General features: G+C 34.6%; 1 protein-coding gene across 2 annotated transcripts in view; it reads right to left on the minus strand.

The window, feature by feature from the left end:
• Positions 1 to 4,974: 4,974 nt before the first annotated feature.
• Positions 4,975 to 14,004, minus strand: part of kcp (kielin cysteine rich BMP regulator) — a 273,671-nt gene continuing 264,641 nt past the window's right edge. For both annotated transcript variants that reach the window (XM_028814659.2, XM_051930227.1), the window contains one exon: positions 4,975 to 8,330. In XM_028814659.2, coding sequence (XP_028670492.1) covers positions 8,113 to 8,330 — 218 coding nt within the window. In that variant the 3' untranslated portion in view covers positions 4,975 to 8,112. The remainder of the gene's footprint in view (positions 8,331 to 14,004) is intronic.

Below are 14,004 nucleotides of genomic sequence, written 5' to 3' on the forward strand. Positions count from 1 at the left end.
CATTCTAGGAAATTTATTGATTAATAAAAGCTGTTTATGGCTTTTCTTGAAAGCATTCCATTTTTATCGCATTTTCTCACAAGTGCTTAAGACTTGTGCACACACCTATATGTTCCAAATCAGATCTTCAATCATGTTAATATGAAGGTTGATATTGAATATGTAGATAAAAGGTATTTTTTTACAGGTAGTAAAGAAAATGCAAGCACAAATCTAGCACACAAAAGAAAAAAGTCTGATGGTCAAGTCTAACCCTCTACAGTATATGGTGTAAGAAGAGTAGACATGTACTGTAAGTCAGTGAATGAATTTTTAAGAATATTCGATATCCAACAGGAAAGCAGTGTTGAAGAACGAAATACGTTTGGGTCAAATCAAGACTATGACAACCCCTGTCTGAATCTGTTCATATCAGCCATTGGAAAACCACTAAAATAAAAATTGTGGGATTCAGATTGAGAAGTGATAAAGAATGGAAAACTGCTGCATTGTCCAAACTGCAGAGATAAAAAGAGACTCTGGTAATATTTTATAGATGATACAGTTTTGATTTGCATGGGAGAATTCTAGAGAATTGTAATAGCACTTAGATGTTACTGTGATAAGCGAGTTTTTAAAGGACTAGTTTCCTACCATGTGGATTTTTAAACCTCTATTTTAATGGAATTATTTATTGCCTTTTAAACCTCCACATTCTCATGGACTTTATGGATTATTTATTTACTGAAGATTATAGAGCATTGCACTATTTATTTGAGCACTGATTTTTTTTATTTTAATAAAAGCACTTCACTTTTTTGCACCTACCCCCCTGCTGCATGTGTGTGTCCTCATTTGGCCGGCTATGACTATCAATGGTTTGGATTCAAGAGGCTGCAAGAAGGAAGATAAGAGCATGGAGAAGACCCTGACTGTCACAGTTACACACTCCCTTCTCCGTGTATTTGAAGTGTTCTGTTTAATAAAGGATAAGCACGGAAGCAATTCTGTTTTCTGTATTTATCTAATCTCAAAGTGATTTAGACGTGGCTGGTATGATGTGGAATTATTTATGTACTCCAAAGATTAGAAATCTGCATCTTTCTAAAGTTTCACCCTACAGCAAATGAATCAAGGAAGCCAACAAATAAAACAAGCAGCTAGAACCAAGCCAGTGGTTAAGAAGGTGATTGGATGAAAAAGGCATTGCCATAAAGAATCTTCCAGATTTATGATTTTAAACTATGTAATATACGTTTTATATATATATCAACTGTTATGTTCGGACAGCTCTGTGCATACCGCTGTTATTTTGCAATGCTTGTGTGTGTGACAATAGCGTGTTCTAATAGGCTGCTGTACAAAGATAATGTGTGCTGGTCAGAGTGGTAGTCTAAATTGTGGGCTTTTCTAAAAAAGAAGGAAGAAGTCCTTTTGCATCCTCTGTTGTTGGTGTTATGCTACAGTCAGGATCTTTTCCCTGGCTTAAATACTATATCTTTTCTTTGGTATTTCTTTTGTCTTTGAATTATTATTTTACAATTGTTTTTGTCATTTTCTAATTTTTGCATTAATTATTGTTTTAATTAAATATTGCTTCAAGTATATGTTTCATGGGATTTTTTTGGGAATTGCGCTAGTGTTCTTTGGGTGGGGTCAAAATGACATCATTGCTGAAGGCTTGCCCTAAGCCCATTTATTCTGACTAGGTATTGGGTCCTGCAGAGCGTCATTGGGCGTTGTAGTACAGTATTTGGATAATTTGCATAAGTATCATTTTGATTCTTGCTTTCTGATTTTCTACATTGATTTTTGAGATTGGATTTGTTTGCTTTGGATAGCCTACTTCAGTACTCTTCAGATTATTTTCTGTTTTCCTTTCCACTGTATTGCCTTTTGTTGTTTTACCGTTTTCACTGTTTAATTAATTACTGATTAAAGGGGCATTGTTTCAATTCAGCTTGGAAATGTCAGAGGTTTATGGTTATCCTCTCCCGTGTTCTGGAATCATGAAGGTGACAAAAACCCCAAATCATAGTTGGAACTATATAGGTCAGAATTTATTTTTTTTTTATCAACGGGTACTAACTAAATAAATAAACTCTATTTTTTTTTTTTTTGCATGGATAGAAGAGTTTGGGAAGAACATTATACCTTTGACCCCGAAAGTGAAACCAAAGCACTTTAGGGTCAACTGTCTAAAAACTCTCAAAACTTAAAAAATGGCAATAGAACAGAACTAAAAATGGCATCCAAAAATGTATTAAACTAATTATAAATATTGTAGAATAACCTTCTTAAGTGGAATTTACCACAGAATTTAATTATGTGACCTCTAAAACCTGTTTTACATACAAAGAAAAACAAAAAGGTCTGAAACTTGCAAATTAAATTTTTTTTTTTATAAAACTCTGAAGGAAATTATTTTGTATTTGAAGTTACTGAAAAGAGGACAGTGGCAAGAGCCAAGGTGCAAACTTTGGAAGAGGTGTATTAAAAATTGGAGGGAGATAAAATGATTTTTAGAGTAGCAAAGGTTAAGAATAAGGCTGGAAAGGATTTTAGTCAGATAAAGCAGTTGAAAGATGAGCAGGATGTGGTTTTAAATGAGCATGATTTGATCAAGAATAGATGGAAGAGGTACTTTGAAAAGCTGTTGAATGAAGAAAATCCAACTGTACTATACAAGGATGCAGTCCTACATGAAGGGCTAGTACCAAAGAATACTTAGTAAGCAAATAAAAGAGGAACTGCAACAATTTAAAAATCCCAAGGTAACGGGCCAGATGAAATACCAGCAGAAGTGCTGAGGAGTTTAAGTGAAGAGGGAGTAGATTTTGGTATGGGATCTAATGTAGAAGATCTGTAAAGAGGATAGAATATCATAGGAGTGGAGAAACAGTGTGATTGTTCCCATTTATAAGGATAAGAGTGATATTCAGACTTATTGAAACTACAGAGGGATAAAGCTGATGGCACACAAAATGAAAATTTGGGAAATGGCTATAGAGAGAAGGTACACAAGAAAGAAAGGAGTACTGCAGAAGTAGGTAAGGATTGTCCAGAATATGTATGAGGTAGTGAAGACTCAGGTTAAAAGCAGCATTAGGGTAACAGACATGATCCCAATTAAAGTAGGTCTACACCAGGGATCTTCTTTTAAGTACTTAACACTTTGAGCTGGCTATGTGTCACAAGGCAAATCCCTGGTGCATCCTATTTGCTGATGACATTGTGTTGTGTAGCATCAGAACAGAAGAAGTGGAGAGGAATTTAGGAGAAAGGAGAAGTGCTCTGGAAGAAAGTGTGTTGAAGATAAACAGGAAGATGACAGAATATATAATGTTTAATGGTGACCAGGATCCAGAAATTAGCCGGTAGGGAGGGCTATTGAAAACAGTGGATATGTTTAAATATCTAGGATCAGTGGTAGCCCAAAATGGAAAATTAGATGCAGAGATAAACCTTAGAGTGCAGTGTGGAAGAAGCAATTTGAAGAAAGTATCACGAGCATTGTGTGATTGATTGTAAGATCAAAATGAAGACGGAGAAGAAGTTAGATGTGGCAGAAATGACAATGTGGATATGAATGTGTGGGGTTACAAAAAAGGACAGAGTAAGAAATGAAACAATCACAGGCACAGCAAAAGTGGGAGAGATATCTAAGAAAGTAGATTGAAGTGGTATGGACATGTGATGAGAGAAGACAATGAATATGTGGACAAAAGAGTGATTGGAATGGAAGTACAGGGGAAGAGAAAGTGAGGGAGGCCCAAGTGGAGGTGGAATAACAAAGTAAAGGAAGACCTGAAGGAAAAGGTTTGACTGAGAAGGAGGTGCGGGACCAATCTGTATGGAGAAGATTGATCAAGCATTGATCCCAAGAAGAAGAAGAAAGTAAGTTTAAAAAAAGCTGAGCCCAATGCTTGTACAGACAGGAAATGTCTGCCTTTTCAGTTTGGGGCTAGGCTTCCTGGGCTGAGACCTGGTCTTGAGGCTCAGACCTAGTGTAGTCTTGGTCTGCTTTTGTTTTGTTTCATTTTATGTTGTTTAAACACAACCATTCACTTGCATTAATGAACATAAGTGAAAATATAATACCATTTAGTTTATAAATATTATGTTGCTCAGGGCATAATGTCTTGTCAAATGAACAAAGTACTATTATTAAATCTATCACCTATTTATAGCTGGTTGCTGGTTTTCTTACTGTATGGTCCAAGTAAGGGATATCTGCATGGATACAGTATTTGTATGTGTTACTGCTAGTTCCAGTAATATTTAACATCAAAGAAAAATAATCATGAAAAATTTAAAAAGTATATAAAATAACCCTTTATGGAGCATTCCCAATTATTAATTTTCAGATACTTAGAATACTTTATTGTAGTATTTTTCTGGCTGTTAAACTTAAACTACATTATGTACCATAGAAATACTCCACCGGCTTTTTCAAATATACATTTTATTTTCTTATTTTTTTAAATGATATGTTTTTTCAACTTTAATGGAGATTACGGTCATTACTGAAACTCTATTCTGAGAACACCAGTAGAATGTATGACAGATCTCGGGTATGATCTCTCCTCAAGTGTAGTAAATGAATCTTCTGCAGACCATAGCCTTCAACAAAATCAATACTTTATGCTGCTGCTCTAGTCACAGAATGATGGCATTTCAAATGATGCTCACTTTAGTTTTTACCAGATGATAGCCTTAATCTCATATCATTCTCTACATTTCCGATGAAGGCATGTGGATGCATAACTAAATAGATGCTGTGTTAAAACTTGTAAGAAAATGTAAAACAAAAATAAACCATTTGTACGCTCTAGTAAAAATTGAGCTTTGAATGCTTGTCAAATTAAAAAGAAATGTAAAAAATAACTGAAAAAATTTTCAGCTATTAAAAGATTGGGAAAGGAATAATTTCATTAAAAAGAAAGAAGGCTGCAGAAGCTTTGCAAAAGAAGACAAGACACATAGACCCAGTAGTCTTAACAACAGATTTATAGAGAAACTGAAGGAAATAAAAATGTAAATACTATAGAATACACAGAGATTCTGTATGTACATCTTTTAAAACAAATCACAGTCTGATCCTACAGCAATACTGAATTTTCAAATTGATTTCAAAATAAGCACCATCGGAAGTTAGCAAAACAACAAATACAACACATGCATATCAGTATGACATAACAAGTTAAGAAAAAAAGTCAAATGAAATTAAATTGTAAGCATTATGTGCCATGGATAACACTGTAAACTGTTTAAAATATTAAATTCATGTCACAACTTACTGCAATAGACAATATATTTTATGAAAAAACATGATTTTGATATATTATCTAGTTTTGTGAATTCTCATTGATCATATTAAAATGAATTAAACTCATTAATAAAAATGATATTTTAAAAGCTTTTTGTGAAATACATGTTAATAGAATATTTTGAACAGTGCTGAACATTTTCACCACAAACTTTGGGAACACAAAAAGACCCAATAACAATTTTCGGATCATATTTAATTAAAGTACAAAGCCTTTATATTATTAAAAATATCATGTACATGCCAGAATATTTAAACTTCAGAGCACAAATGAGTGCCAGAACCTACATAACAACCATTAGTTGGCTTTTCAGTAAATGTTTACTGAGACTAATAATAATGATGATAACAATCAAAACATGTAAACTGTACATCCTATTAAAATATATTTTTCATTAAAAATTCATTTTAGGTGACTATATACTGCAGAAATGTATACATAACTAAATACATAACTAACATTCTCAAACCCGCTTTGACCCTGTTCAGTGTTATTGTGGGTGGACCCTCTTGACAGTATCAGGTGCAACTTTACATTTTAGTGATCTGACATTTCTGGTTAATTAAGAAATGGTACCCAAATAACTATTTGATGGCTAATTATAAATGAATTAACTAATATGTCCCCTATAGTTTACAACACAGGAGAACATTTACATTTCAAGTTTTTTTTATTTCCTTGGTCTATTCTATACTGATCCTGACTTCTGTCAAATACTGATTATTTAAAGACAACTCATTTCAGAAGCACTTACACTAGAGGATAGTGTGCAAAATTGCAATTTTTACCCTCAGGTCAGTTTCAACAAGGATTTTCTACTGGTATTTGCCTTGTGGAATGAAAGTGGACTGGAGAAGACATGCTCATATTATGAAAGTGTTATTTATAGTTCAGAATCAACATCCAATGAAAGTTGCTTTCAAAGACGTAATGTGTATTTTCAGTATCAAAGTGATTCTGAACACCTAATACACAGCAAATCTGCAGTATCTTGCAAATTGAGAGCAATTATTGTTGTCTTATTATAATAAGTTTTTTACTTGATGATTCCTATTGAGTTGATAATATTAATTGATATCCGTACAGGAAGTGTCATTTACCACCAACAATTTGAAATTGTCAAACATTATATTAGCTATATGCAAAAAGCAGTAAAAAAGAAAACAAAATGAAAACATAATGTACAAAAGAAAGATCTCACAAGCTTTGGCTGTGTTTAATAACATAATTGTTGCTACTATTAATTTACATCCTGAGAACAGCAACCTGAAAAGTCTCCAAAGGAGTGTTTAAATACTGAACCATTTTTTCAAACATTTTAGGTCAAGAAAAAGTAAAAGGGCACATATGAGCAAGGAAGTTATAGCAGGGAGAAATATGAGACATGGAGACTGGTAGCTATAAGAAACCAAGAAATTCCAATTAGTTTTTATTTACTTTTATGAATCCATGATATAAAAATTGTAATAGAATTGACTGCAAAACTTGCATTGTTGCTTATAACATATACAGCCTTATTTGTCCCTTAACTTAGCACCTAGGTTAATATTTAATGGTTTGTTTTGTTTTATTTAGTCGATAATCCTCAGTGTATAGTACAATAGAAAACAGCATTGCTGTGTAATACTGAGAAAAATTAAAATCATCCAGGACACTGCCATGCATATTTAACACACTCTGTATTATGTACTAAACAACAGACTAAATCAGAAAACAGTGGATTTCAGAAAATGTAATATGCTTTCCATTCATAACATATTAGATAGTATTGTATCGAAACCATAAGAAAATCTTTGTAAGCATTTCTGCATTTAGAACCAGGTAATTTTCTACTTAAAATACAATGCAGTATGACTTTTTTGAGTACTTTAAACACAAAGCTTTTGCTTCAATGTCTCTGGTGTTCTTTTTGGACTCAAGGAGTAGGAAGAAGTAATCTAACTTATCACTTTCATTATTTTTCATCAGACCTTTTAATGCATGTCCAATTTAATAAAACTCAAAAATATACTCTGAAAGTGAAGATCACCTTATGCTGGATTTTCAACCCCACTTAGACCTTCTTATTCTATCTGTGGTTGGGGACTAAAGTGTTCAAATAAAAAGACTGTTAGGCTTAGCAAAAAAAAAAAAGTATATGACTTGTGACAAAGGAAAAGTCAACTTTCAAATACTAAACTTCATAAGTAAAAAAAGAATGCAGACAAGTGAAGAATGTTTGACTCGGTTACCATATAACTGGTGAGTGAGTACAGCCTCTTTAAACTTGCTCTGCAACAGCAGTCAGCAGACATGACAATGAATGTAGTCAAATGACAGACATACAGTAATCAGTAGAGTCTTTTACCTGAAGTATAAGAAAGTGAAATAAAATAAAAAAGTAAATTTAATTATATTGCCTCAAAATACACAAATATATATGCACAGCATTCATTCTTTTGGTATGTATAAGTCTCATTATTAACTAAGCTAGGGAAAACATATTTTATTATAAAATGTATAACTGATACTTGATAACTTATAGTAGAGCCTTGATTCATATAAAAGATATTATTAAATCCCCCCAAAATTTTAAACCTAGCCAAATGGACATCTTCAGCAAGTGTTGCTCTTTCTGCTTATAGTGATACTGTGCTATTCTGTTAGTTAATTTCTTCACGGAACAAAATTATCAATATTAGATATTAACACAATTTATTGTCCAATAGATATGAAAAATTACATTTTTTCTCCTGTAAAGTCCATTAAATGAAGTAGCACCATTACTATGAAGGTTCCTATATCAAACAGTTTAATAGGTCCCTCATATATTTCCATAGATGATCCTAGGGCAGGATTCTGGTAAAATACAGTGAGATTCATGTTCAACAAGCCCAGCAGGACACTGGCAGCCTGGGATGCAGGGTTTGAAACAATGAGCCTCTATGACTCCAAGGGGTACGTCTTTGTTGAAGCAGGTTTTAGGACAAGGTGGACCACATTCATCAAAAACATAACCACGGTCCTGAGGACAGCCAACAGCTGAGAAAATAAGAATAATAATTAATTATTAATGGTGCCAATAAGTAGTAAGTTTTTTTTTCATTATTGTTCACAATTTTTCCTTCTCTATATAAGAACTGAGTAAGTAAATGTGATAAAAATATTTTATCAAATATCAAATTCAACACTATTAATACTATACATCAACTCACTACATGTATTTTAACCATTTATTAATCATTTATTTATACTCAAAACGCAGAGTGCCTGGTCTCGAACCCAGGACCATTGGGTTATAAGGCAGCAGTTCTTACCTCTGCACCATTCAAGAACATGTATAAACTACCTGTCGATTGACATTTGAGCTTGAGTTTTGAACTCATTGCCAGCAACATGTAAATCAAATGTTTTTTTTGGTTTTTTTTTGATAACGATATACTGTTTTATTTACCCTATACAAGTCCAGGAACCTCACACGCAGATAAGGAGCCTTGGCTTGAGCTGGGAGAACTTTTTGCCCAAGCTGAGTTCCGTCAAGGTAGGGAATGGGACAGCAGGCTGCTTGCAGCTTGTGCTGATTGACGCATTTACAACACAAAAGACACTGATGGAGAGGTGAGAATAGATTTAAGGTGGGTCGGGATTACAAGTTTTTTTGTAGGCTTCAGGGATTCTAGTGTTAAAAATACAGGGAAGTCTATAAATAGCTATACTGCTATAATGTGACAAGCAACTATCACTTTTTGTGGAAATGTGCACATTAGAGATTATCTAAGAAACTGGTGCAGCGACAGCAATTTTGTAGACATTGTACTGGACTTTAGTGGTGAAGTGGGAGGTAATTCTTAAGTGGAATCATTTGATTTATCAGTCTACAGTACATTTCCATCCCTGCGTATGGTCATGAACTCTGGGTAGTAACCAAAAGAATGAAATTGCAAATACGAACTTCCTAAATAAGGTTCCTGCATAAGGCGCTGAGTTCTCTCTTTGTGATAAGGTGTAGAATGACTGTTTTCCTATGAAAAAATAATCTCATTAACACAAGAATTACCAGAGCAGATGAAAAAAACTTGTAAATCCGCCCCACCTTAAATCCCTTCGCACCTCTCCGTCAGTGTGTTTTGTCTTGTAAATGTGTCGATAAACCCAAGCTGGAAGCAGCCTGCTATACCACCCCCCCACGCCACAGAACGGGCAAGAAGTTCTCCCAGTTTTTGCCTTGATTATCTGGGAGTGAGCTACCTAGAGTTGTATAGAGTAAATAATTTATTTTGTGTTCTGTGTCTACAACAATCTATGTAAACACATTGTTAAAGCAGAAACTTTTTCATGTTTTAGTAATAAATGACAAAATGTAGACACGAACTGTATAATGTGTGAACGCTGATGGCCAAATATCAAGTAAACACGTTAACAAAAGGTACAAGCACAATACAACAGCTTCTGTGGTGCAGTGCTAAGAACCGCTGAGTTATAATCCAGAGGTGGTGAGTTCGAAACCAGCTCCCCCACAAATTTACCATTTTGATTAGTGAGCAGCTCTTATTGTTAATATTATACAATAAAAACATACATTCGATTTGTGTCTGTAAAAGCCAGTGTAAATTTATAGTACTTGGAAAAGTTAGCGTTTTTTTTTTTTTTACTTTTGTTCTCTCAGTCATGATCACGATACAACATCCACCCACGGGGGGTCCCAGATACGACGTGGTTACTTTTATTATTTTAAATATCATATATACCTATAGTCTCTGTTTTTTGTCAGTGCGGCTTTGACATCATGGACCATAAGGTGCATACTAATTCAGCATGAGCAGGAACACTCAATAAAACTGAATAAAAAAAAAGTGACGGTGACATACGAAGAAGGCAGATTCACCAGTGTTTGTGTGGCAGCTTTTATCCCTCTATATCTGAGAATTTCCAGTTCCACTGTCTCAAAACACCACTCACATCTACAGTTATTCCCAGTTTCAGATAAAAAATAACCCCGTTTATTGTATAATATTAACAATAAGACCAGCTCACTACTCAAAACGGTAAATTTGAGAGGGAGGTGGTTTCGAACTCACCACCTCTGAATTATAACTCAGCAGTTCTTAGCGCTGCACCACAGAAGCTGTTTGTACCTTTTGAGAAAGTGTTTATTTGATATTTGGCCATCAGCCTTCACACATTATGCAATTCATGTCTACATTTTGTCATTTATTACTAAAACATGAAAAAGTTTCTGTTTTAACGATGTGTTTACATAGATTGTTATAGACACAGAACACACTTGAAATTATTTACTTTATACAACTCTAGGTAGCTCACTCCCAGAAAATCAAGGCCGGAACTGGGAGAACCTCTTGCCTGTTCTGCGGCGGTGGAGGGGATGGTATAGCAGGCTGCTTGCTGCTTGGGCTTATCGACACATTTACAAGACAAAACACGCTGACAGAGAGGTGCAAACAGATTTAAGGTGGGCCAGTTTTTTTCATAGGCTTTGGTAATTCTAATACTAAAGAAGTTTATATTTGAATTTTAGTGAGGCTACACCATTCTCACCTCCTTATGATATCACCAAATCATCTCTAAAATATTTGGAATCGAAACAGTGGATAAAATTTATGTTTGCGCTTTTAATAATACAAATTCAGCTTTCCTGCCTACCTTCTCCTCGGCAGTGAGTTTTTACCCTAATTTGTCTCATACTGTAACTCTGGACACTGCAGTTTTCTCCATTTCTCTTTGCAAAACTACCCAAGCTCTGTCATATAGTATGAATATTCTGAGTGAACAGCCTTTTTCAAATTCTGCTACAAATTCCCAATTGGACTGAGATCTGGACTTTGCCACTCCACGATATTAATGGGCAACAGTTGTTATATACAGAGTCACTCCAATCTCAGCCTCTATGGCTTGTAATTTCTTTGGAGTTGTCATAGGCCTTTTGATGGCCTCCCTCACTAGACATCTTGTTTCACCATCTGACTTTCTGTGGACCGCCTGCTATAGGTAGATTTACTGCTGTGCCATACTCTTTCCATTTTTAATGATTGATTTAACTGTACTCAAAAGAATATTCATTTGCTTGGATTTTTTGACCTGTGCTTTTCAATCACCTTTTCAAAGAATTGCTTGGAGTGTTCTTTTGTCTTCATTATGTAAGTTAGGCTATAATACTGACTCAGCATAAACTGGACCTTTCAGATAAAAAGAATTTAGACTACAATCAACTGAAACCCAATAACACTAGAATTCCTGAAGCTTACCATATTTTTCGTTGTTCCTGACCCCTTTAAATTTTCATGACATATGCCAAGACGCTCTTAGCTCCTTATCACTGTGCTAATAGCCCGCTTTTGTTTTGCAAATGTGTAGATTAGCAGAACACAGCTTGATAAACTCCTCCACTTTATTCAGTCAGATGAAGGCATCACCCTGCTGCAATCCTCACAGCTTAAGTCTGTGTTGAAGTGCTTATCTGGCGATACTTTTGTAAGGAATTATATAGGTAATGAAATATAATGATTTGAAATACATACATTTCATGTGTGTTCCGTTTCTACAATGATCTGTCTAAATATAGAATGACAGAGGAAATGCAAGGCAAGAAATGCTGAACACACAACTAAAACAGGAAATGCTTTCATAAGTTATAGTAATAACATAATTTTGATGTTTAGTGTAGGATGTGTGAAGCTCAAATATCCAAGAAACACTTTCGCAAAAGGTTTAGCAAGACAAGTATGCTTTTATTCAAGAATAAAATCAATAGAAAAAGAAACTGCTCAATTGACATGTTGCAGTTGGTACAAAATAAATGATGCTTTCCATACATGTGTGTTTACACGTTTCATTTTCAACCAGTTGTCATAGTGGTAATGATGCTGTGTCATGGATCTGCGCAGATGGCACAATGGATAAGCTACTGTTTAGCAATGGCAAGGTACTGTAATAGGTTGAAATCCTGTGTCTTCTTTGTATTTAACATTTTGAGTAGTGAGCTGCTCTTATTATTATTATTATTATCATGTAACCAAAACATATGCTTGATGTGAGTCTGTAACATCTTGTGTAAATTTACGGTACTTGTAAAAGATGTTACTTCTCCTTGCACACGGATATTCATATCAACATGCCATTTGAATGATTTTTTTATTCAGTTTTATTCTTGGATTCTTGAATAAAACAATTGTTCAAAGTACATGTTGATGTGAATGTTCATGTGTGAGGAAAAGTAACATCCACCATAGGCAGTGCAGTGTCTGTTTGCTCAATAAGACATCAAGAAGAAATGATTGAGCTACGTTTGTGTGTCTGCTTTTATTCCTTCAGTGCTAACTTCTTTTACAAGTACCATAAATTTACACCGGCTGTTAAAGACTCAAATCAGATGTATGTTTTTATTAAATACTGTAATTGTAACAATAATAGTAGCTCACTACTCAAAATGGTAAATGCAAGGAGGACCCAGGATCGAACCCACACCTGGTTGATTATGAGGCAGCTAGTCCTTACCTATGCACCAGCCAAGCAGACTTGTCTATTTCGTATCGTTTGATAGCTAGGCTTCAGTTTTTACACATTGCCAGTAACATGTAAATTGAACAAATTCTTTATCTTCAGTTATATTCTTGATTAAAAGTGCACTTGTTTTGTTATACCTTTTGTGAAAGTGTTTATTTGATATTTGGACTTCAGTCTTCACACATTATACACTTCACGTCAACATTTTGTCAATTATTACTATAACATGAAAAAAGTTTTTGTTTTAGTAATGTGTTCAACATTTCTTGCCTCACATTTCCTGTCATCCTACATTTACACAGATTGTTGTATTCCAAATAACAATATAATTTACCCTATACAATTCCAGATATCTTACTCCCAGTTCTGAAAATTTTGCATCTGACTTGACTTCAGCTGCATTGGTGGGGAATGAGATAGCAGGCTGTTTGCTGCTTATGCTGATTTACACATTTGCAAAACAAAGACGTTGCTGATGAGGTGTAAGGGAATTTAAGGTGGCCAGGCATTACAAATATTTTTGTAGGCTTCAGGGATTCTAGTGTTAACTACATATAGGTGATCTCCATTTAACTAATGATGAGACTATTAAAATCAACTGGCTGCACTCAGGATGTTTTAAAAGTGTCATATTAAAGGGGGTGAATACTTATGCAGCTATTTTGTGTTTTATATTATGTCACACACATGCGATTAGGGAACAACTAAAGGGCTTGAATAAACATAATTCCATGCCTAACCAGGGGGTGGTGAAGTGCACTGATTCTCTTTCTCAATTCCTTGCAGACCATGCTCGGAAAGTCCCGCCCAGTCCTGGGGCAGCCAATGACGTCACTTCTGGTCCCAGCCCTGATGACATCACTTCCTTTATATCCATTTAAAAAGCCGCCATCTTAAGACAGTAGTCAGTTCAATTTTGCAGCCGGGAAATATTATATGGGTGGCTGCCCCAAACCTTCTCAATGTCTCTTGGTCGTTTTTGTGACAATTAATTTACGCCACTTTGCAGAGATCTGTTTTCACGTTGAAAGTATAGAGTCTTTTTCTGTTGATTAGTGCCAAAAAACCTACATTAAACCCATTCTGAATGAATGTTGTACAACAATAAAATGTAAAACTTCTAAGAGAGTAACTCATAGGCACTGTATATGTTTAGGCATTCAACTACAATGATTGAGTAGCTGATTTAGACAAT

This window comes from Erpetoichthys calabaricus, chromosome 1 (assembly GCF_900747795.2).
Source record: "Erpetoichthys calabaricus chromosome 1, fErpCal1.3, whole genome shotgun sequence".
Classification (NCBI taxonomy): Eukaryota; Metazoa; Chordata; class Cladistia; order Polypteriformes; family Polypteridae; genus Erpetoichthys; species Erpetoichthys calabaricus.